The 23,705-nt window shown below is 47.9% G+C and overlaps 1 protein-coding gene across 1 annotated transcript in view; it reads left to right on the top strand.

Annotated features, from left to right (window-relative positions):
- Nucleotides 1-23,705, top strand: part of DNAJC11 (DnaJ heat shock protein family (Hsp40) member C11) — a 76,365-nt gene that overhangs the window by 45,379 nt on the left and 7,281 nt on the right. The window contains exons 5-10 of the mRNA XM_045898809.3: nt 12,257-12,385; nt 13,357-13,479; nt 14,783-14,856; nt 17,561-17,750; nt 18,332-18,417; nt 18,693-18,809. Coding sequence (XP_045754765.1) covers nt 12,257-12,385; nt 13,357-13,479; nt 14,783-14,856; nt 17,561-17,750; nt 18,332-18,417; nt 18,693-18,809 — 719 coding nt within the window. The remainder of the gene's footprint in view (nt 1-12,256; nt 12,386-13,356; nt 13,480-14,782; nt 14,857-17,560; nt 17,751-18,331; nt 18,418-18,692; nt 18,810-23,705) is intronic.

The raw sequence follows: 23,705 nt of genomic DNA on the forward strand, positions 1-23,705 counted from the left end.
TGCAAGAGTGTCCACAAGCATCTCGATCTAAAATTGATGGGTCATGGGATACGCAAATGTTCAGCTGTAAGAGATGTGGCCACATTGGTTTCCAGAGGTGAAATGTGGACTTTGCATAACTCAGAATGTCTTGATTGCATCTTTAGACTTAACGAAGTGTAAAGCATGTATCTGCGTGTTTTCACAGTATGTGTATAGATAGATATGCACATGTTTAGGAAGTGTGTCTGTGAAGTTCCAGTTTGGAAGTCATTTTTCCTCTGAACTTGGAAGACCTCCTTCCAGTGTCTTCTAGCTTCTAGGACTGGTGTTGAGAAGACCCATTCCAGTTCCTGATTCTTGTGTGTGATGTTCTTTTCCCCCTTTGGAAACCTGTAGGGTCTTCCTGTCTGGGCTCCTGCAGCTGCGTATGGGAGGCCCCGGGTGAGCGCCCCTGGAGTCAGGTGCCCACAGTGGGGGCTCCCCTCCCCCCCACCCCACCCCAACCCCAACCCCCGCCGGGCTCCGTAGCCCTGGGGCATTTTCTCACATTCTCTCTTCCTAGCTCTCCTCTCCTTCTGTCCACGTTCCTTCCATTGCACATATTGGACCCTCTGGACTCATCGTCTCACTTGCTAATTTTTTCTTCTCCATTTTGCGTATTTTTGGTTTAGTTCTACTTGTTTGAGAGTTTCTTTTTCTAGGTTATTTTCCACCCTTCCTTCCAGTGTGAAAAATCCTGCCGTATTTTTTAACATCCAAGAACTTTCTTCTTCTCAAATTTGTTGTTTTTCGAATTCATGGGGAGGTACAAGGTAGGGCTCTGGTTCTTGAGCTGTGGAGATAGATGCCCTGAGTTCAAGTCCTGTCTCTGACACCTCCCAGCTGTGTGGCCTTGAGCAAGACATGCGGCCTCTGTTCTTGGTGTCTTCATCTGTGAAATGGAGACAGTAGCAGTACCTGCCTCATTGTTAATGAAAAGATTAAATGGAATAATACATGTCAAATACTTAGGAGAGTCCCCGACACTTAGTAAGCATTCATAAATGCTATTTTTTATGATTAATGCAATATCTTTTATTTTTCTAAGGATATTACTTAGACATTTCTTGCCATTTTCTTTGGCATTTGTATCCTCTGCTTCTTTCTGGTTCTTTTTGATCTTTACTTAGTTTTAGACTTCCGTGTTGGAGGTTTTCCTCAAATGTCTGGTAATCTCTGGCTGGCTGCTCTTGAGGCAGTGAGGCTTAGGGGATGTGCCATGGGCTTGGCAGGACTTGTCACTGATAGCCTTAACTCTGGGGTCTTTGGATGGAGACTCCCACCCCCCCACACACACCTTTTCTACTTAGCAGGTGATACTTCTCTGGAGAGGAAACCCCCAGTCTCTCAACCTGGCTGTCGGCAGTCTTGTTGCTGTGTGGGTGGGAGGTCGGGAGATGACCATTCCACGTCACCTTTGTTTCCAGTACCTACCTGCCCCCCGCCCCCCCAGCTGGACCTGGCATGCCTTCCTTTGATTTCTTCAAAGAGCAAGCCTCTGTCAGTTGTCTCCTTAGTGAGCAGGCAACTCCTGAGGTGCTGGTCCCTCCCATTCCTGAGCCAGCAGAAGCCTGGTTTCTTTCTCTGCTCAGTCAATGACCACCTCCATTCTTCTCCAGTTTTTTTTTTTTTTTTAAGATTTTATTTATTTATTTGACAGAGAGAGACACAGCGAGAGAGGGAACACAAGCAGGGGGAGTGTGAGAGGGAGAAGCAGGCTTCCCGTTGAGCAGGGAGCCCGATGCAGGGCTTGATACCAGGACCCTGGGACCATGACCTGAGCCGAAGGCAGACATTTAACAGCTGAACCACCCAGGCGCCCCTCTTTTCCAGTTTCTAAGGCTTGGTTAGCACCTCTTATCCTGTCGCTCTTGGTATTCCTTGAGTGTCACTTTGGGAGGAAGGAGGATTTCAGGAGACAATCCTGTTGGCTTAACCAAAAATCCAAATTTATTTATTGGAGATAATTAATTGCACTGGAAAACTGTTATTTGTCCATAATCACTGAGATAGAGGAACAAAAGAAAGTGGCCACAACTGTCAAATGCAGCTTCTTCAATTAAAAGACTGTCGGGGGGGCCCTGGGTGGCTTAGGCAGTAAAGCATCCGACTCTTGATTTTGACTTAGGTCGTGATCGCAGGGTTGTGAGATCGAGTCCCATGTCAGGCTCCATGCTCAGTGCAGAGTCTGCTTGAGATATTCTCATTCTCTCTCTCTCTCTCTCTCTCTCTCCCTCCAACAAATAAAATCTTTAAAAAAGACTGTCAAGTTGGAGAGCAGACCTGGGGTCACCAGGGGTTGGGCGGAGGGGAACTGCTCAGTAGTCTGCAGATGAGAGAGTAAAAAGGTATCTTTTTGACAGTGCTCATTTTTATGTAATGGTTAAAGAAAAAAGGGTTGACTCATGAATGATTCATTGGACGATCCAGGAAGACGGTGATCCAGTGGGGTTGTAGTTTAGAGGTTGGAATAGATGAGTAAAAGGGGATCTCTCCAGCTACTTCCTCTAGTGTTTAGCTCCTTAAACCTTTGAATCTTATCAGTTGGTGATTTTTATTGAGGAGCTCAAATCCTGAGACTCTGAGTCAATCATATTCACTTGACAAGTTGTGTTACATTGTTATCAGTGTTACCTGGTTGTTTGGAGACAGTTTGAAACAGTGGGATGTGTTCCCCAGAGTCCAGGTACTTCTAGTCCGGGTGGCAGAAACTGCCCTGTAGGATAGAGTAAATCTTCCAGCTCCTCAACACTTGGGAATCTGTAGCTGTTGTGGTCCTACTGACAGTTTTTCAGTGTATCATGACTGTATGTAAAGGACTTCATAACTGTCATCATTGTCATCTTTTTATACGCTGATGACAGAATTAAGTACCGTAGAATGAGGGTCAGCCAGCTGTGGCCTACTGTCTAGTTTTCTTCAGCCCATGAGCTAAGAATCATTTTTATTACATCTTAAATGGTTTTTAAGAAATCGGAAGAATATTTGTGACACATAAAAATGATATGAAACATTTCAATGTTCTTTTTTTTTTTTTAAGATTTTATTTATTTATTTGAGAGAGAGAGAGAATGAGAGACAGCACGAGAGGGAAGAGGGCAGAGGGGGAAGCAAACCCCCCGCTGAGCAGGAAGCCCGATGTGGGACTCGATCCCGGGACTCCAGGATCATGACCCGAGCCGAAGGCAGTTGCTTAACCAACTGAGCCACCCAGGCGCCCGAAACATTTCAATGTTCTTAAATAAAGTTTTATTGGAACACAGCAGCGCTCCTTCAGTATTACCTGTGGCTCTTTGGTGCTTCCAGTGACAGCACAGACTTGAGTAGTTTCAACCGTAGTTGCCCACAGAGCCTAAAATACTCTCTGGCCCTGGACAGAAAAAGTTTGGTGACCCTGCTCTACTGAAAAATAAGGTGAAATGTGCAAGTATTTTCCTTTGTAAGCTCTTTTTATTTGAAAAATGTGATTTAATAATAAAAGAACACAAGCCTGCATACCTTCAACTAGAAGTTGTTGGGAAAGCTCTGGCTCATTAATTTATCCAGCATTAGATCTGTTTTATCTTTTTCTTTTTCCTTATCTTTTTGATCTTCTGTCAGAATTCGGATCTGACCTTCATTCCTCAAAGCTGTGACTTCTCGTATAAAAGCATATTGCCTTGCAAGTTTTTGAAAGTGGGTTGTAAGTTGCAGCCTAACGCCTGGTTATGACGTAGAGAAGAAAGCTGCCCAGTTCTGGTGCTGTGGCCAGTCCATTTTCAAAAGGTTATTTCCTTGAAATGGAAGAACAGCAGAAGGCAGGCATCCAAACCACTCCTTAAAATATTAAAAGCCACGTCCTTGTGAACTCAGTGCCGTGATCACTCGTCTCTAGGACAGTCCGTTTCATCAGCCGTGGCTGGCGCTGGAGCCTAGCTTTCTGTGTGGCGGCTCTCTCGACCTTTCTAGGTTAGTCCTTTCCCGTAGACTTGGATCAGCACCAAAGGCTGTTGAGTCTCAAAAGTCACTGGCTCGTTGGAGTAATTTGGTTATTTGGGCCTTGCTTAAAGAAACAACAAAATGGTTGAAAAAGTGATGACGTGAGCAATAGTTTTTAACTTTTAAAGGCTGTTCTGCCCGCTGGTGACTCAGTTGATTGTCAGTGAGGAGTTAACACAAATATCTATCATTTTAAAAGTTTTCTTTGGGAAAGGAAATAAAAGCATATTTAACATTATTCTGGAAGTTTTAAGCCAACGCAATTTGACAAACAATAAAAGAGATGTAAATGTTGAAAGGGCTGTAATTTTCGGTGTAAGATATGATTGCCTATCCTTAGAGAACCAACTGAAAACTATCAGGACTAACAAGCTGAATGAGGCAGCCAGTTATGAAACCCACATACATAAGACAGCGGTTTCTGCCATTCCTGCCATCAGCACCTCTCGGATTACGGAATAGCCTCTCCTGCCTGCTCTCCCCGCCTCCCTCCTTCCCCCAACGCAGCAGCCAGAGTGAGCCTGCAAAAACTCAGGTCAGACCAGGTCATCCTGCTTGAAGAGCTCGAAGGCTGGCATCATTCATTGTCAGCAGAATCCTCACGGTGGCCTGTAGATGCAGTGACCATCATGCATCATCCAGACCAGGACATTTTTGAGAGTAAAAGGGCGTGCTTAAAATAATGAAAATTTTGTAGTTTTCTGAAATGTTTATTGACCAGGGCACCTGGGTGACTCAGTTAAGTGTCTGCCTTTGCTTCAGGTCATGGGTCCTGGGATTGAGCCCCAAGTTGAGCTCTCTGCTTGGCGGGGAGGCTGCTTCTCCCTCCCCCTCTACCTGCTACTCCGCCTGCTTGTGTGAGCACGCTCTCTCTCAAATAAATAAATAAATAGAGGCCCCTGGGTGGCTCAGTCAGTTAAGCATCTGCCTTCGGCTCAGGTCATGATCCCGGGGTCCTGGGATTGAGCCCCGCATCGGGCTCACCGCTCAGCAAGGAATCTGCTTCTCCCCCTGCTTGTGGGTGCTCTCTCTCTCTTTCTCTCAGTCTGAAATAAATAAAATCTTTCAAAAATAATTAGTTAATTAATTAAGAATGTTTATTGACCAACACTGTTTTTATTACATTGGAGAACCTATAAAATGGTTTGTTCAAAAATAGTTCCTTTAGGGGCGCCTGGTGGCTCAGTCGTTAAGCGTCTGCCTTCGGCTCAGGTCATGATCCCAGGATCCTGGGATCGAGCCCCGCATCGGATTCCCTGCTCAGCGGGGAGCCTGCTTCTCCCTCTCCCACTCCCCCTGCTTGTGTTCCCCCTCTCGCTGTCTCTCTGTCAAATAAATAAATAAAAATCTTTTTAAAAAATTTTATTCCGGGGGCGCCTGGGTGGCTCAGTTGGTTAAGCGACTGCCTTCGGCTCAGGTCATGATCCTGGAGTCCCGGGATCAAGTCCCGCATCGGGCTCCCTGCTCGGCAGGGAGTCTGCTTCTCCCTCTGACCCTCCCCCGTCTCATGTGCTCTCTCTCTCTCTCTCATTCTCTCTCAAATAAATAAATAAAATCTTTAAAAAAAAAAAAAAATTTTATTCCGTTAAATATACTTAACATATATGAAAGCAAATTATTAAAATTATATTGATTATGTGAACATTAAAAGTAGCAGAAGCAGGGTGCCTGGCTGGCTCAGTCGATGGAGCATGCAACTCTTGATCTCAGGTTGTGAGTTCAAGCCCCACATTGGGCATGGAGCCTACAGAAAGAGAGAGAGAGAGAAGAGGGGGGAGGGAGGAAGGAAGGAAGGAGAATTATTTTTGTCATACATTCAAATACTTTCAAACAGTTTATCCGTTATAGTTGTCTCTGATATTCTGTATTCTGGTTATGTCTAACCAACCCTGCCAAAACTTAGTGGCACGAACAGTTTGATTTCCTCATGGTCCTGTGGGTTGACCAGCCCCAGCTGGCTGGTTCTGCTGGGGGTCTCCTCATGTGGGTGTAGTTCGATGGCAGCTGGGGCGTGTTGAAGGTAGCATCTGCACTCTTGTGCCTCCCTTGTGGCTCTCCCCACCCTGGCTGGCTTGGCCTTCCTCAGAAGATAGCAGGCTCGGGGGACATGGAGTGTTCTGTCAGCTGGCCTCCCCAGAAAGCACCTCCAGAAGCCTAGAGGAGAGCTTCGAGGCTTCCTGTGGCCTAGCTCTGAAGGCCGCACTGCTCACACCCACTGCACTCCGCTGGACGGCAGCGAGTCACCGGTCCTGTGCAGAATCACGGAGAGGGCTCTGTGCGGGGGTCAGATGCCAGCAAGCAGGGCTCACAGGGAGGCCTTCTCTGGATCCTCACTCCCGCACCGGGGCACCGCTGTTCTCCCAGAGAGTGTACCCTCAGTGTGGTTGTTTTTCTTCTGTAACATTGCCTACTGCCTTTTTTTTTTTTTTTTAAGATTTTATTTATTTGAGAGAGAGAGCATGAGTGGGGTGAGGGGCAGAGGGAGAAGCAGGCTCTCCTCCGAGCAGAGAGCCCAATGCAGGACTAGATCCCGGGATTCTGGGACCATGACCATGACCGATGGAGCCACCCAGGCGCCCCAGTTGCCTACCATCTTAATACATTTGTATTTAGTAAATTTAAAATTTTTAACATAATTTGATTCTTTTCTATATACCATAATACTCTTTTTTTTTTTTTTAAGATTTTATTTATTTATTTGACACAGAGAGAGCGAAAGAGAGAGACAGAGAGCAAGCACAAGCAGGGGGAACGGCAGGCAGGGGAGAAGCAGGCTCCCTACTGAGCAAGGAGCCCGATGTGGGGCTCGATCCCAGAACCCTGGGATCATGAACTTGGCCGAAGGCAGACGCTTAATCGACTGAGCCACCCCGGCGCCCCTGTATACCATAATATTCTTAATTGAGAAAATACTCTCAATTCTAAATTTCATCTTTGTGGAACATACACTTTGGCCCAAGTATTTTCATAGGGTATTGTCTTTTTGCCTCCATTCAGAATATTTTTGACACTTTTTTTTTTTTTTTTTAAGATTTTCTTTATTTGACAGAGAGAGAGATAGCGAGAGCAGGAACACAAGCAGGGGGAGTGGGAGAGGGAGAAGCAGCCCTCCCATGGAGCAGGGAGCCCGATGCGGGGACTCGATCCCAGGACCCTGGGATCATGACCTGAGCCGAAGGCAGACGCTTAATGACTGATCCACCCAGGCGCCCCTTGACACTATTTTTTTATAAATTGTCTTTATTTATGATATTTGAATGCTTCATCAAATTTACATCCCAGCCACAAAAATGCAGGCAGGCCTTTTCAATTTCATTCCATTCCAGGATAGAATGGAATGAACTAAAGATGACAGTTCCACTAAAAAATTCTTACCAAAATTTAGTCCAAAATACTATTAATGGAATTTCAAATGAAATAAACTGTTTGAGCTCTTATTTTATTTGTTCAGTTTGTCCTTCCTCAAGAGCTCAATTTCCGAGTTACACACTTTATTTTCAGTGATTGCAGTTCCTTTTTTTTAAGATTTAATTTATTTATTTGACAGAGCGAGAGAGCACAAGCAGGGGGAGCGGCAGGCAGAGGGAGAAGCAGGCACCTGGCTGAGCAAGGAGCCCGATGCGGGACTCGATCCCAGGACCCTGGGATCATGACCTGAGCCAAAGGCAGATGCTCATCCGAATGAGCTACCCAGGCATCCCTGCAGTTTCTTATTTTAAAAGCTACAGGGTCTATTGAAAAGGAGCTCTTTAAAGCTCAGACATTCCTAATATTCAGTTTGTAATACACTGACATGCTACAGATTTTTTTGTATTCCGGATCAGCTTTAGGCGCCTGGGTGGCTCAGTTGGTTAAGCCTCTGGCTCTTGATCTCAGCTCAGGTCTTGATCTCAGGGTCATGAGTTCAAGCCCCCCATGCTGGGCTCTATGGCCAGCATGAAGCCTACTAAAAAAAAAAAAAAAAAAAAAAGAATCAGCTTCACAAAAAATTGTTATTCTGAATACACAAAAATATTTGTACATTTTGACACTTTAGCTTAATTTTCTCTCGGTGGAATATCATAGCTTGTTTTGATTCAATCATGCATCTGTGTGCACTGTAACTGATCCTAAGGTTATTTCTCCTGCATAGGTTTCTTGCTTTAATAAGATACTTTTACCATAACGCTGTACTTTACCAACTTTGGCATTTGAGTATCACCACAAAAACAATGTTTTCTATTCATGGTGGAACTTTTTCACTTGAGTTTACAGTAAAATTTCTTCTAGGGTTCCCACCCAGTTCCAGCATGGCGGATGGGGGCAGCATGCAACCAGCAAGAATTCAACTCAGTTCTAGGGGCGCCTAGATGCTCAGTCGGTTGAGCGCCTGACTTTTGATTGCAGCTCAGGCCTTGATCTCAGGGTCGAGAATTCGAGCCCCACGTTGGGCTCCACACTGGGTGTGGAGCCTACTTTAAAAAAATTCAGTTCAGTTCTGACACTCTCTGCCTGGAGACGGCATCAGACTCCACAGGTTAAGGGTTCATTCCTACAACACTGCAGCCACCCCCCACTTCAGATGCCTGTCACAAGCCCAGGGCTTCCAACTGACCCAGGGCTGTAGATTCCAACACCCACCTCCTTAGAATCTTTTAATTCACTAGAGGGGCTTGCATGAATCAACAGCCAGGTGGAAATGTGCAGAGCAGAGTCTGGGGAAAAGGTACAAGACTTGCATGCCCTCTGCAGACACCCTGCTCTCCCTGTACGTCCACTGTGCCCACCAACCCTCAAGCTCTCCGAACCTGGTCCTTCTGGATTTCTATGGAGGCCTCATTGCATTGTCAAGATTGACTAAGTCATTGGCCATTGGCTGTTTCAACCTCTGGCTCCTCTTCCCTCCCTGGAGGCTGGGGGCAGAACTTGAAGGTTCCAGCCCTCTAATCACTTGGTTGGTCCCCCTGGCAACCAGCCCCCGCCCTTGGGTGGAGACCAAAAGCCACCGTCATTAACATAACAGGATACATTTATCACCCTTATCACCAGAAATTGCATGGGTTTTAGGAGCAGTGAGCCAGGAACCCTGTAAATACAAATAAGAAATATGTATTTGGTGACAATACTGTACATTTATAATTCAAATCAAACCATTATTAAGATTGACTGATTTTCTGTTTGAAGCATCTGGTTAACACTGACATAAAATTGGCATCGTTAGCAGCTGTGAGGTTCTTTTGCTAATAGAACGAACGCATAAATAGCCATTGCTTTATCTTTCATGTGCATGGTATAAACCTTAGAATGGAAAAATGAGTGAAATTAACGGAGAGGAACTACCATCTGATCCACAGTTACCTGTAAGTCCCTGCTGCTACACCTCACTTTCGGGCGTGGTCTTTAAAATAAAGAACAGCTAACTATTAGGGAAGACTAAAGACACTGGAGTTTGTTGAGCAGATGTAAGACTTGATTTTCATACGGTCTGAATTAACACTATGGATGGATGATCAGTACTGAAAAACATCTCATAGAAGTTACAAATTCATCAATTTCCTGAGAAAATGGAAATTGAGTGCGTATTTTTGTTGTTGTTAAACATACACTATGTTTAATTTTATTCCTGCCTGAAGAATTTATCAAAAAAGAAAGTATTACCCAAAAAAAACAAATGTCCTACAGATTTACATCAGGAGTTGCAAATTTGGCCTACCGCCGATTTTTATGTGACTTAAAAACTAAGAATGGTTTTTACATTTTTTTAATGGTTGAAAAAAATCAAAAGGGGGGCCGCCTAGGTAGCTCAGTGGATTAAGTGTCTGACTCGATCTCAGCTCAGGTCTTGATCTCAGGGTCATGAGTGCAAGCCCTGAATTGGGCTCCACACTGGAGCTTTTTTTTTTTTTTTTTTTAAGAAAGAAGAAAAAGGGGCGCCTGGGTGACTCAGTCGTTAAGCGTCTGCCTTCGGCTCAGGTCATGATCCCAGGGTCCTGGGATCGAGTCCCACATCGGGCTCCCTGCTCGGCAGGAAGCCTGCTTCTCCCTCTCCCACTCCCCCTGCTTGGGTTCCTGCTCTCGCTATCTCTCTCTGTCAAATAAATAAATAAAAATCTTAAAAAAAAAGGAAAGAAGAAAAAGTAGTATTTTGAGACATGAAAATTGTATGAAATTCAGATTTCAGGGTGAATAAACAGAGTTTACTCTGTTTACTGGAACTAGAACACAGCCAGGGTCAGTCCCTTGCTGGGTAGTTGAGCAGCTTTCCCTTCCAACAGCAGAGATGAATCTGCAACAGAGACTGTAAGGAACCACAGCACCTAAAATAGTTACGGTGACCCTTCACAGAAAATATGCCACCTCCTGATGATACCTTTCAGTAGAAGAAAAACACTGTGGCAAGAGTATTCAGACTGCTCTCTACTACCTTCTCCTGCAGGACCGGCCCACCTCTGTTTCCCACACATGTTCCTATGCACCTGCGCGTTCCCGTGCACATGACTGCCCCCAGCTTCATTCATGCCGCCGGCCTGCTGTACCAGACGGGCAACGGCATCTCCTACTTCTCACACCAGCTGAGACTGGGAGGAGGTGACTGCCTGGCCACCACACCAGCAAGTGTCTGGGCTGGGCTGAGGGTGGAGGGATGCTCACATTTCACCTGGGAAGAGAAGAGAGGCGGTGGCACCCCACACACCGCTAGACGAGACGGTGGAGGCTGGAGGTACCAAGTGAAGGCCTAGGCACCAAACCCAGTCTGGCTTCTTAGTTTAAGGGAACTGTTGATGATGGTGGTAATATTTGGTTTAAAAATGAAAATTTGGGATAATTGCTAAACCACCAGAAACAGTAGGGTTCAACTGGTCATCTGCTGGATAGAGCCCCCTCTCCTGTGCTCGCTACAACGTCCACGGATCACCCACCACAACCACCCGCAGCCTCCTCTTCTGCTTTGTGCTTCCTCTGCTCCAGCCCCAGCGCCCTCCTCCCTGCCTTCCCCCTCACGTCTTTGTTCGCGTGTCCCCTTCTCGGGGAGAAAAACACATGCTCCCACTCTGCTTTTGGGGCGACAGAAATGTTCTGTGTCGTGATTGCGGAGGTTGGTTTCACAAGTCTACATGTCTGTCAGAACTCACCAAAATGTGCACTTTAGGTGGGTGCAGTTTGTGTTATTACATATAAATTCAGCCTCAATACCGTTTTTTAAAATGGGCTGCAGGGAACTGAATAAAAATGTGTGTGTGGTCAGGTTTTTATATGTGGGATTAAGATATATGCCCATTTGAAAAATCTTATGATGATTAAAAAAAATAATAAACATTGATTTTCCGAGTATGGAGCATTTTATATCAGTCAGCAAATTTTAGCCTCACATTTCTTGAGAGAATATGGTATTCTGTTTCTCATAGCTTATTTCTCAAATTAATTTTAGAAGGTGAAACAATTTTTCAATCTCCCATTCATTCATAATTGATTTTGTTTGCACTTTTTTTTTTTTTAAGGTTTTATTTATTTGACAGAGCACAAGCAGGGGGAGCAGCGGGGAGAGGGGGGAACTGACTCCCCACTGAGCAGGGAGCCTAACACGGAGCTCAATCCCAGGACCCTGGGACCATAACCTGAACCGAAGGCAGACACTTAACAACTGAGCACCCAGGCGCCCCTGTTTTAAAGAGTTTTAAGGTAGTTTTATGATGTTAAGAGTGTTGAGAATTGGGCGCCTGGGTGGCTCAGTTGGTTAAGCGACTGCCTTCGGCTCAGGTCATGATCCTGGAGTTCCCGGGATTGAGTCCCGCATCGGGGCTCCCTGCTCGGCAGGGAGTCTGCTTCTCCCTCTGACCCTCCCCCCTCTCATGTTCTCTCTCTCAAATAAATAAATAAAATCTTTAAAAAAAAAAAAAAGTGTTGAGAATCAAACATTAAAATGTTTAATTCATGGGGCTCGTGTCTAGGTGGTTTCTGCATTCACCGGTTAAATCTGGAGGTGATCTGTTTAGAGCCATGAAGTCGGTCCTGTTTGGGCCCTAAAAATCAAGTTGTGTGGGTCTTTTTTCTTTTCCTAACACTTGTCTTGTCATTTGCCTGCCAACGTGACTGGCTTTCTGACCCCAGCAGTCGGTGACACTCTGCCGCAGTTCGGTGTGAACTGTGACATTCATGCTCCCTGGGCCTCATGGTGGAGTCCCGCCCACACCCAGGGGACCGTCGGCTGCCAGAGTGTAGATTGTCTTTCATTCCACAAATACCACCCCTGCTCTGACTGCTTGTTTTTCTGCCCCAGGGGACCATCAGTGTTGGCATCGATGCCACTGACCTTTTTGATCGCTATGAGGAGGAGTACGAAGATGTGTCCGGAAGTGGCTTTCCACAGATTGAAATTAACAAGATGCACATATCCCAGTCCATTGAGGTGAAGCCCAGACACACACACACACACACACACACACACACACACACACACCCCGAGTGCAGTGAGGCTCAGGTTAACGAGGCGCAGCACACTGAGCAGCTGTGGTTTTTCTCATCTTTATTTATGAAAGGATGCAATTAGCCACTAGAAAAAAAGAAGTTCCAGGCACAACCTTGCTTGTTACTGCTTTGCTGACCCGTTAGCAGCATGAGTGCCAGGGGGCACTTAACTCCCAAGGTCGCAGGGCTCCCCCAGCAGAAGTGCAAGTGGTCTGGGAGAAGTAGAGGCCCAGGTCGGGAAGATTTGGGCGAGAAAGCAGATCTCCATGGGTAATTCCAAGAATCAGTCTTAGTTTTAAGGCACACTCTGTCATGCGCAAAAAATACAATATTCAGCTGAACCCAGGATCACTAAAATGTCATCTTTCTGCCCAGCAGTGGTGAGCGGGTCTGCTTAGGCTTATAGTTGGTCTCTGCCTCCTCAACTCTGTTTATTCTCAAGTGCATCCACCCAGAAGATGAAGTCCTAACTCTGGGAAACTTGCCATTCTGGTGGAGCTTCCAGGGTTGGCTAGTAGGGCCATGGATTCAGTCCGTTCCCCAGTGCTGGTGGCGAACAAGGACTGGAGAGTCCCAGACATCCCACAATGGGAGGGAAGGCACATGATGAAGCCACTGTGCCATCTGATGCTGTCAGTACGCTAAGAACCAGCATTTAGCCCTTGTCTTTCCCCTGGTTTTTTGAAATTTGCCTAGTAAAGCTTTTGCAAAGCATTACCTTGGTGGCCACATGCAGTTCAGATGGCCAAGTGGGAAGGAAGTGAACCTTTTGAGGTCCTCGTGCATCCCTAGACCCTGAAGCCATGGTCACCTGCACCTTTGGCCATACACTTGAAGTGTATTTGTTAGACTGCTGTCCTTGTGCTTCTTAGTGCTTTGACTCATTCCTTACCAGCAAATATCATTTCCTAGGCACCCTTGACAGCTACAGACACAGCCATCCTCTCTGGAAGCCTCTCAACCCAGAATGGGAATGGAGGGGGTTCCATTAACTTCGCGCTTAGACGAGTCACGTCCGCAAAGGGATGGGGAGAGGTAAGAAGGTCGACGGGCAGGGTCTATGTTATCCGCTGCAAAGCCTGATTTCTGAACATTCACATTCTAAAAGCCAACCCTCAAAAAGACCTAGGTTGGCCACATCATTGTACAACAGGGTACCAGATGTCAAACTTGGCATGAGGTGACTGTCCCCAAGAGAAAAACCTGTCTCCTACTGGAGACAGAATCCCCTGTCTGCTGGACAGCTCAGAGGTAGGATAGAGCAGGAAGATTTCCCTTGAGATGCCAACTTACAGCAACACAACCTCGAGAAGCTCTGCATCTTTGTTCCTCTTCAGCAGAAACCTGTAGGCTCTTCCCTTTTCTTGCCCAATTCGGAAAGCAGGTGCCGTATCAGTGCTCTGGTCCACTGATCGGCGGCCATTTGACAGCCAGCTCTGCTGAGCAAATTGAACTGCGTCAAATTAACATTGAAGAGTTGCCTTGAAAGTCACCCAGACTGGTAAATGAGGCAGCCAGAACGGGCTGGACTTCCAAGGCTGAGTGTGGGACTGCTGATGGGTTAACTCTAGACCCCTGAGGACCATCTCCAGTCACCTGTGAGAGCCGCAGGCGATGAAGCAGAGCAGATCGGGAACACAAGGAAGCCGGCACTGCAGGGGAGGGGGCCCCGCACCCGACCGCAGCAGGCGGCTCTGCGGATGGCCGGGCACAGAAGCTGGTCTCCCTTTCTGACCTGAGCGAGGGAGACCATCGGAGGCCACCAGTGTTTCCTTTGGAGGGGTCCTTTCTGAAACCTGCCTCCTTTGGATCTGTGGAAACAGTCCTCCATTTGGTGAAGGTTAGGATGAGGTCTTAAGAATCTTCCAGGCGCACCTGGGTGGCTCAGTTGGTTAAGCATCCGACTCTTCTTTTTTTTTCTTTTTTTTTTTTTTAATTTTATTTATTTATTTGTCAGAGAAGAGAGAGAGCACAGGCAGGGGGGCGGCAGGCAGAGGGAGAAGCAGGCTCCCCACTGAGCAGGGAGCCTGATGCGGGACTCGATCCCAGGACTCTGGGATCATGACCTGAGCCGAAGCCAGACGCTTCACAAACTGAGCCACCCAGGCATCCCAAGCATCCGACTCTTGATCTTGGCTCAGGTCTTGATCTCAGGGTCATGAGATCAAGCCCCACATTGGGTTCCAAAATCTTTGAGCCCCTACTTTCAGAGCCCTGGCAAGGGCCAGTGGCTTTGAATTAAAAGAAGGAATTATAACCGGGGGTGCTTCCCTGAGACACGGGTTGCTGCTGTGAGAGTAAACCCTGCTAACACACTCTCTTTTCCTCTTTTGAACAGTTAGAATTCGGAGCCGGGGATCTGCAGGGACCTTTATTTGGTCTGAAGCTGTTCCGTAATCTCACCCCAAGATGGTAAATATAGAGAAATCCTCTTTGATGGTCTTTGTGGATTTAGCAGACTAGAACCTGTGTATTCTTTTTGTCAAGGTCATCTGGAGTTACCTCTTCTGTCCTGCAAGGTCACCAGGGGCAGATCCTGCGGCGCTGGCGGAGAGCCCAAGCAGGGTGCCTGTGGCTCAGACTCTGGACTGGCGGGTGTGGGGAAGGGTCGTCTGCTGCCTGGCTTCTGCTCTGTGGCCCACAGTCTCCTCCTTTGTGGGAATGAGGCTCCTGCCTGTTCACCGGGGGCTGTGAGAGCCTGGAGAGACTGGAGAGAAAGCACCTTCAGGGAAGCTGGTCAGTGGCCTGAAGTATTGATGAACTTGTGGATCATTTCTTTGTCCCCGAGAATGTGTTTTAAGTTCTGGAAAGGGTCTGTATTAAACAGTGAGGCACTGGTGAGACTGCCTGGTCATCAGCAAGATGTGCAGACGCTGGAGGGTTAAGGGACACCCCCCGCCCCAGCTCCCCTTCATCTTTGCTGTTGCAGTGACATCCCACTCCTAGAACTGTAACTCGCTGCCCTTCTAGAACCACAGAGGTGTCCTTAGTTCCGTGTTGGGTTACCTGTGTGAGCTCAGCTAAAAGAACTGGGTGGAAGGTAAAATAAAATTCTCTTTACTGTGGGGGAGAAAATAAAGGAGTCCTGGGATGGAGTCTGTGTTTGAAAAGAAAGCTTTTCACTTCCATCTGCACACCCACCCCGTCCCATGGGGTAAGACCAGTCCCTGCCCTCCAGTCGGGTAGGAAAGGCACGTTCCCAGGTGGGTGGGACATGGGGTATGGAAGGTCTTGAGAAAGTGGGTGTGGCATCTGGGACAGGTGGAGACCAAGCTTGCGAACACACAGCCTGAAGGCAGCGACAGGCGCTCCCGGCCCAGTGTGGGGGGTCATCCGTGTGCGGGTGAGAACATGGCTTCACAGGCTTCTGTTGCAGGACTTGGAGTCAGTGGGTCAGACGAGGATTTGCACTTTTAACCACTTTAGACAAAGAGTATACATACATGTTGTCCTAACACGTTCCAAGCACTTGTCTGCGAAGGTCTGTCTCCCCTGCTGCCGACTGAGAGCACAGAGTCCTGCCCCACTCCCCACACCAGCTGAGTCGGGTCCTCTGGGAAGCCCAGGAATCCGTACTTTTATCAAGCACCTAGGTCATTCTTAGATCAGCACATTCAGGAGACACTTCACTGAGGGAAAGCTGTTGGCCATCTTGTTCTGGTTGAGCCTCAGAGTATCTGTTGAGTAGTCACCAGGGAGGGGGGCTTGGGCTTGCTGGTCATCGGCCTTTACAGGTTTGGAAATTGAATGTCATCATCGTGCCCAGAGTGTATCAGACTTGAGAATGCAGATGTATAAACAGGGATGCCAGTTTGTCAGTGTACGGCATCTGCTCTTCAGGGTGCCCTGATCCTAGGGCCAGGCTATTTGCAGGTCCGGACTAGTGATCACAAGGTTGGTTGGGGGTGTAGCGTCAGCCCCGAAAAGGCAGACAGCCTGTGGAGTGTTGTCTGTCTCCCAGGACAGTGCCTGCCTTGCTGATCTCTCTTCTCTCTCTCAAATCAGTCTTTCTCTAGGACATGCTGGATAAAAAGACTAAGTCTTACTACTTTAATTAAACAAGGATCTCGGTCCTTACATGTTGATTCTTTTAAATGCCACTGTCTCTCTTGAAATTCTAGGATGACTTTGGTCTCTCTCCTCCCCGCTTGCCTCCCCTGACCCCTGTGGCTGAAGCAGAAAAACGCAGCTAGCACCCGGTGTGACTTGAAAGAAATAAGGGAACGTTTGGGTTGCGGGCCCTGTGGAGGGGAGAAGGAAATTCTCAATTCGTGGGGAATTGCTGGAAGTTTACAAGAGCAATATGATCAGAGTGCTCGTATTTGTTATTATTTAATGGCAAAAGTGACACCTCTCGAGCTTAGGAAAGAGAGAAAGAAACCAGACTTTGGCAATCTGGTGAATGTTGGGCTGTTTGCTCACCTTTTAACTCTTCGGGTAAAGTGGTGTGAATTCCTTTGTCGTCAAAATGAAATACCCCTTTTTAACCAGAAGGTGGGGCTGACTCCCTTGGAAACAAACTTCAGATGCCTTTCCAGGCAAGCGGTTTGCTGTACTAGCCTTCCAAGTGCCTGGCCCTGGGTGGACACCAGGATCACGTGGGTGATCCTGAAGAATCTACTGATGCCCGGCCCCCCGCCCTGAAACTCTGACTTCATTGGTCTGGGATGGTCTCTGGGTCAGAGGTCCTCCCACTTTGCCGCACATTAGAATCACCTGGCAAGCTTTTAACACTCCAAGCCTGTACATCGGAATGCCAGGGCATGGGAGCCGACTATCAGTATTTTTTAGATCAGCCGGGTGATTCCAGTGTGCAGCCTTCCCCCCGACCCCGAGGTGATTCTGACTTGCAGAAGGATTGGACCTAGTGGTTTTCGGTAGAATGGGATCAGGTGGGCCGTGCACATCAGCAGGGAGGGTTACTAGGAAGATTGCAGCAAGGCACCCTCTCACTCCCTCTCAAGGAGAGAGGCTCGATGTCCAGTTTCCTTGCGGGGCGCCGGCTTGGGATTCATGGAAGGGAGCGTGAGCTGGGGCTCAGCCTGACAGGAAGGGGCCAAGAACAGCCGAGAACCAGGTGTCATCCAGGACCCTTTCCATCTGTGTGTCCCCCCAGCTTTGTGACGACAAACTGTGCTCTGCAGTTTTCATCCCGTGGAATCCGGCCGGGCCTCACCACTGTGCTAGCCCGGAACCTGGACAAGAACACGGTGGGCTATCTGCAGTGGCGGTGGGGTATCCAGTCGGCCATGAACACGAGCATCGTCCGGGACACCAAAACCAGCCACTTCACTGTGGCCCTGCAGGTGAGGGCAGAGCGGCTCCCTCGTGTGCCCCCGACGTCCCTCACCCTGGCCACCCTCCCCAGATCTGAGCACCGTGGCGGCCCTGAGAGGCTGGTTTTGTGCACACATGCTCAGGGTGTTGAGATGCTGTCCTGACGCTTCCAGGGTAGCTGTGTTCCCGTTATCCTAAAGCAAAGTGCCCCCTTCGCTGGGGACGGCCAGGTACAGGGGATACCTGTATCTAGTAGAAGCCCACAGAATCAGGATGGGAGAGAGCCCGGGTTGGTCAGTGACCCCGGAGCGCACTCAGGCGCCACCGTGGTGTCCGGGGACACGGCGTGAGGGGCCCCCGCCTCAGGAGGGAGCTGCTCCTCGGCGCCCACCGCCTGCAGCCGCGTCGGAACGCGGGCTCCTTGCCTCGGAATGTGGTGTTTCCGTGCGAAGTCAGGAAACTGGGTTTTTGCGTGAACTCCCGCAGTTTCTAAATACTGGCCGCTAGTCAATCTTCACAGTCAGGTCGTGGCCCCTGCCCGAGAGGCCTGCCCACGACGGGCGCTCAGCGGCGCCTTCCCGTCTCCCCCCGTCTCCCCCCGTCTCCCCAGCTTGGAATCCCTCACTCTTTTGCACTGATCAGCTATCAGCACAAATTCCAGGATGACGACCAGACGCGCGTGAAAGGATCGCTGAAGTAAGTCCCGGCCGGGCTGCTCGGAAGCAGGCCTGCGGCACGTCGGGGGGCGGGGGGCGGGGGCCGGGGGGGGCTCCGCCGGCGGAGCCGCGCGGGTGAGATGCCCGCCGTGTCTGCGACCCTGCCCGGGCGCTCCTGCCGGCGGCCCCCGCCTGAGGAAGGACTGCACCGCTGGCGTGCTGACGTTCTGCTCGCTGCCCGGCGTGTCCGTCTGACCCACGCGCGGGGGTGGGGGGCGGGAGGGGGCCCCCTTGCTCAGGCCGCGCTCCCTGCAGGGCGGGCTTCTTCGGGACGGTGGTGGAGTATGGAGCCGAGCGCAAGATCTCCAGGCACAGCGTCCTAGGCGCCGCCGTCAGCGTCGGAGTTCCTCAGGGCGTTTCTCTCAAAGTCAAGTAAGTGGGGCTGGATCTTTGTGGCCGAGGATTGTGTGGCAGCTTGTAATTCACCCGGCTTCACCCGCGTTAAGGATGAAAGAGACTTTGCTTCCTAACGTTGTTCTTAAAGATGCGCTTGCGTCTGTCTGCGGCGTGTAAGCCAGTGTCTAGGGGTCCGGAAGCCCGGTGTGCGCTGAGGGTCTGCATCCCTGCTGGCAGGGACCCTCCACCGGCCGACTGCCTCTCTCCCTTCCCGGGGCGGCCCTGGAGCCGGCCCTGCACGCCCACTCCTTGCCACCGCTGATGGCACGCGTGACCCGCCCAGGCGCCTCAGCGTATCCCCTGTACCGGTCCCCACCCACACGGACCCGCCTCCCCTGCTCCGGTGGCGTGCCTTCCGGCCTGCCGGCCTCTCTGTGCCGTCCGCGAACCTCACTGGCTGGTTACCTGTGTATGGTGGCCTCACGGTGGGACCCGATCCTTGTCTGTGTAGACACCGTCCCCAGGTGGCCCCTCAGCCTGCTGGCTTGGAGCACCTTCCTGCACCGAACGACGCTCACATTTATCGCTCCGGCCTGGCCCGCCCGCCAGACCTCCAGCCCCTGTATCCTCCTTGCTCTTACAAATCGCTGCTTGCATCTCCACCAGCATCTCAAACGTCCCATCTCAACTCCCGATGCTTCCAAACCTGCTCTGCCCAGAGCCTCCCTCGGTCAGCAGAGCCCCAGCCTTCCAGCTGTTCTGTGCAGTTGGCCTTGGTCACTCTTCTTCCCACACACCAAAGTTAATGCACCTCAAAACCATCTCAGCTGTCCTCAGAACGCAGCTCCTGAACGTGGCCATTCCTCACCCCCTCTCTGCTCCCACTGTCTGGTGTCTGAATTACTGCGGTACCTCCTGACCCATCTCCTTCACCACCTCGTGACCCTGCTCTCCACACAGGCAGGACCTTTGAATGGAAGTCAGGGTTGTCGCTCTCTGCTGAAGCCCTCGGTGACTCCGTCAATCCCGGGCAAAAGCCAGAGCCCTTTGGGACCCTCTGTGATCAGAACCTCACTTCCTGCTGACCCCTCCTCTCCCCTCTGCCTCTTCTCACTCCAGCCACGCTGGTCTCCACGCTGTTCCAGACAACAGCGACCCCTCTCCTGTGACCAGACTGTGTGCTTGCTGTTCCTCAGTCCCCAGATGCCAGCATGGCTGGTTCCTTCGATTCCCTCAGGTCTCTGCTCAGATGTCACCTAATTGCCAGAACCATCCCTCGTCACCCCCTAAGAGCAGTACCCCTCACTTTGCCCCAGGTGAACCCTTTCCAAAGTTTCCCTTGTTTATCCTCCACTGCACCATCTCCCTCTGATCGTCCGTCCACCTCCCTGGCCCTCATCAGAAGCTCTTTAACTGTGTCCACTGTATTCTGACCACACTCCTGGAGCAGACAGTTGAGAGAGCTCTGGGAGATAACAGACGGATGGACAAAGAGACAGAAGAGGGGAGGGAGAGAGAACAGAGACAGGAAGGAAACACATCACACCTCATCTCCATTTGGAGATGAGAGCCAAAGCAGGTCACCAGGACCAGAGCCACGTCGGACCTCTCTCCTATCAGTGATCTGAGGACCCCTGAGATTTAGTAAAGGGCACACACACAGACAGATTGTCTGCATTCTAATCCCTTTTATTCCCATATTGGGACCACTAACGAGACACAGTTTTCTGATTCCGTTTCTGTTGTGAAATACTTCTCCCGTGAAGATACTGCAGGACATAATCTGAATTGAATTTTCATCCCAAGAATGCCACTCTCCCTCCTCGGAAAGAAACATTTTCACTTCAGCCGAGTTTCCCATGTCAGCAGGCTGAATTGTCCCGATCGTATTGCTGTATAAACTGAAGTTTTCTGGAAGGCCCCAGAGTTCAACAATAACAGATTATCTTACTTTGCTAACTTTCTCTTATATTCTGTTTATTTGGCGAATCAGTAATTTTTAATGTTAAACTAACCTTATATTCCTGAGGAAAACTCCGCTTGATCATGACATATAATACTTCTTATATGTTGCTTGATTTCATTTGCTAATATCTTACTAAGGATTTTTGTATCTGTGTTTATAAGGGATGCAGATTGTAATTTTCTTTTTTTTATTATGTATTTGTCAGATTTTGGAATGAGTTATGGCAGCCTGATAAAATGAGTTAGGAAGTATTCCTTCTTCCTCTGTTTTCTGAAAGTTTTTGTGTGAAATGGTTTGCTCTTTTTTGAGAGAGCGTGCACACACACAAGCAGGGGCAGGAGCAAAGGGGAGGGGGAGAGAATCTCAAGCAGACTCCCCACTGAGCGCAGAGCCCAACATGGGACTCCCATCTCATGACCCTGAGATCATGACCTGAACCGAAATCAAGAGTCAGATGCCCAACCTACTGAGCCACCTAGGCGCTCCAAGAATGGTTTATTCCTCAGGTTTCATAGAATTCACCAGTGCCATCAGTTGAGACTGAATTTTCTCTGTAGGAGGGTTTTTGGGTTTTTTATATATATTTTATTTATTTATTTGATGGAGAGAAAGAGAGCCAGCACAAGCAGGAGGAGCGACATAGGGAGAGGGAGAAGCAGACTCGCACGCTGAGCAGGGAGCCCGACGTGGGGCTCGATCCCAGGACCCTGGGATCATGACCTGAGCCGAAGGCAGATGCTTAACCGACTGAGCCACCCAGGTGCCCCTGTAGGAGGATTTTTGATAATGGATTCCTTGATACATACATATACAGGGCCTGATCTTTCTTCTTTCTCCATACTTTGGTTTCACATTGCTGCCTTTTCTAGATTTTTAAAGCCCAGCCTTAGGTTATTAATTTGAAACCTTTCTTCTTTTATATTATAAACATTTAAGGCTTTAAACCCTGTTTTACCCCATCCCATGAATTTGGAGATGTTGTATCATTGTCATTCAATTCAAACTATTTTCTAATTTCACTTTTGGAAATATATTGCTTTATTTCTAAATATTTGGATTTTTCTGTATATCTGATTAGTGATTTCAGTTTAATTTCATTTTGGTCAGAGAACATATTCTGTATGATTACAGTCTTTTTAAATATATTGAGACTTTTTTATAGCCCATGATGTAATTGACCCCGGCAGTCATGCACTTGAAAAGAACATGTATTCTGCAGTTGTTGGTCATAGGTTCTGTAAATACCAACAGGTCAAGGTGGTTGACAACATTCATCAGAAACCAGAAGTTCTGTGACTTTATTGACTTGGACCAGATTTCTGTCAGTTGCTGAGAAGTAGTGTTAAAATCCTCAGCCTCATATGAGTTTAGAATTCTCTGTTTCTTCCTTTGTGAATTTTGGCTTCGTGAATTTCATCTCTAGCAGCGCTCTTTGACTTGAAGTCTGCTTTATCTGATACTCGTATAGCTACTACAGCCTTCTTATGCTTACTGTTTCTGTGGTTTATCCTCTTCTGTTTACATTTAACCTGTCACTATGTTCATATACACAGGGTGTCTCATAGCATATATCCATTCTCACAGTTTCTTGCTTTTTAATCGGAGTGTTTGGTCCATTAATATTTTTTTTCTTTTCTTTTTTTTTAAGATTTATTTATTAGAGAGAGCACAAGCAGGGGGAGTGAGAGAGATCAGGCTTCCCGCAGAGCAGGGAGCCCAGTGTGGGGCTCGATCCCAGGACCCTGGGATCATGACCTGAGCCGAAGGCAGACGCTCAAGCAACTGAGCCAACCAGGCGCCCCTTGGTCCATTAATATTTAATGTAATTATTGGTATGGTTGGATTTAGGCCTGTTATTTATGATTTGTCTTCTATTCTTCCCTTCTAATTTCTTGTTCTTCTAACCATCTTCTGTCTTCTCTTACTGAATATTTTTAGCATTCCATTTTGATTTACCTATTGACTTTTTAGCTATACCTTTTTTTTTTTAAGATTTTATTTATTTATTTGTCAGAAAGAGAGAACACAGCAGGGGGAGTGGCAGGCAGAGGGAGAAGCAGGCTCCCCGCTGAGCAGGGAGCCTGACACGGAACTTGATCCTAGGACTCTGGGATCATGACCCGAGCCGAAGGCAGATGCTCAACCAACTGAGCCACCCAGGTTCCCTAGCTATACCTCTTTTTTCTTAGTGGTTGCTCTGGAGATAACGTATTGTTAACCTTTTATCATTTGTTTAGACTTCATATTGTATGACTTCATATAAAGTGAAAGAACCTTGAAAACCTCTAGGGCCATTTCCCCTCCCCATGTTCTTTATGCTGTACTTTCCATATGCATTAGAATTACACACATTATAATCCCCACCAGAGTTATGTAATTCTGGCTTTAAATAGTTTTATATGTATATATTTGTACATATATATGCGTTAAAGAAATTGAGAGGGGGAAAAGTCATGTTTGCCCACCTTTTTTTTTTTTTAAACCATTTCCAGTGTTCCTTATCCCCTCCTAAAAATCTGATTTTCCTTCTGCTATTTGTTTCTTTGGCCTGAAGAACTTTCTTCAGCTTTTCTTATAGTGTAGGTCTATCAGTGATGACCTTAGTATTCTTTACCAAGAAAATATCTCTAGTTTTTCTTTATTCTGCTTTTATATCTTGTAAATTTATTATATTTTATCTAGATGTATCGTTTTATTTTTATTTTGCATTATATTAACCTAAAATAATTTCATTGTGGGCATTCCTACCCCAGAACTAAGCTGTTATCATTGCTGTAATTTTTAAAGTCAAGCTTTATTGATGTAAAATTTACATAAATTAAAATTCACCTGTCTTACTGTGCAATCCTGGGAGTTTTGACAATCACATAAGTCATGTAACCACCACCACAATCAAGATATAGCACATTTCCATTGTCCCCCAAAATTGCCTCCTGGCCTTTGTGAGGTCTCCTAGGCCCTTGGCC

This window comes from Mirounga angustirostris, unplaced genomic scaffold (genome assembly GCF_029215605.1).
Source record: "Mirounga angustirostris isolate CCGP_5_RB_7025 unplaced genomic scaffold, mMirAng1.0.hap1 SCAF_4, whole genome shotgun sequence".
NCBI lineage: Eukaryota > Metazoa > Chordata > Mammalia > Carnivora > Phocidae > Mirounga > Mirounga angustirostris.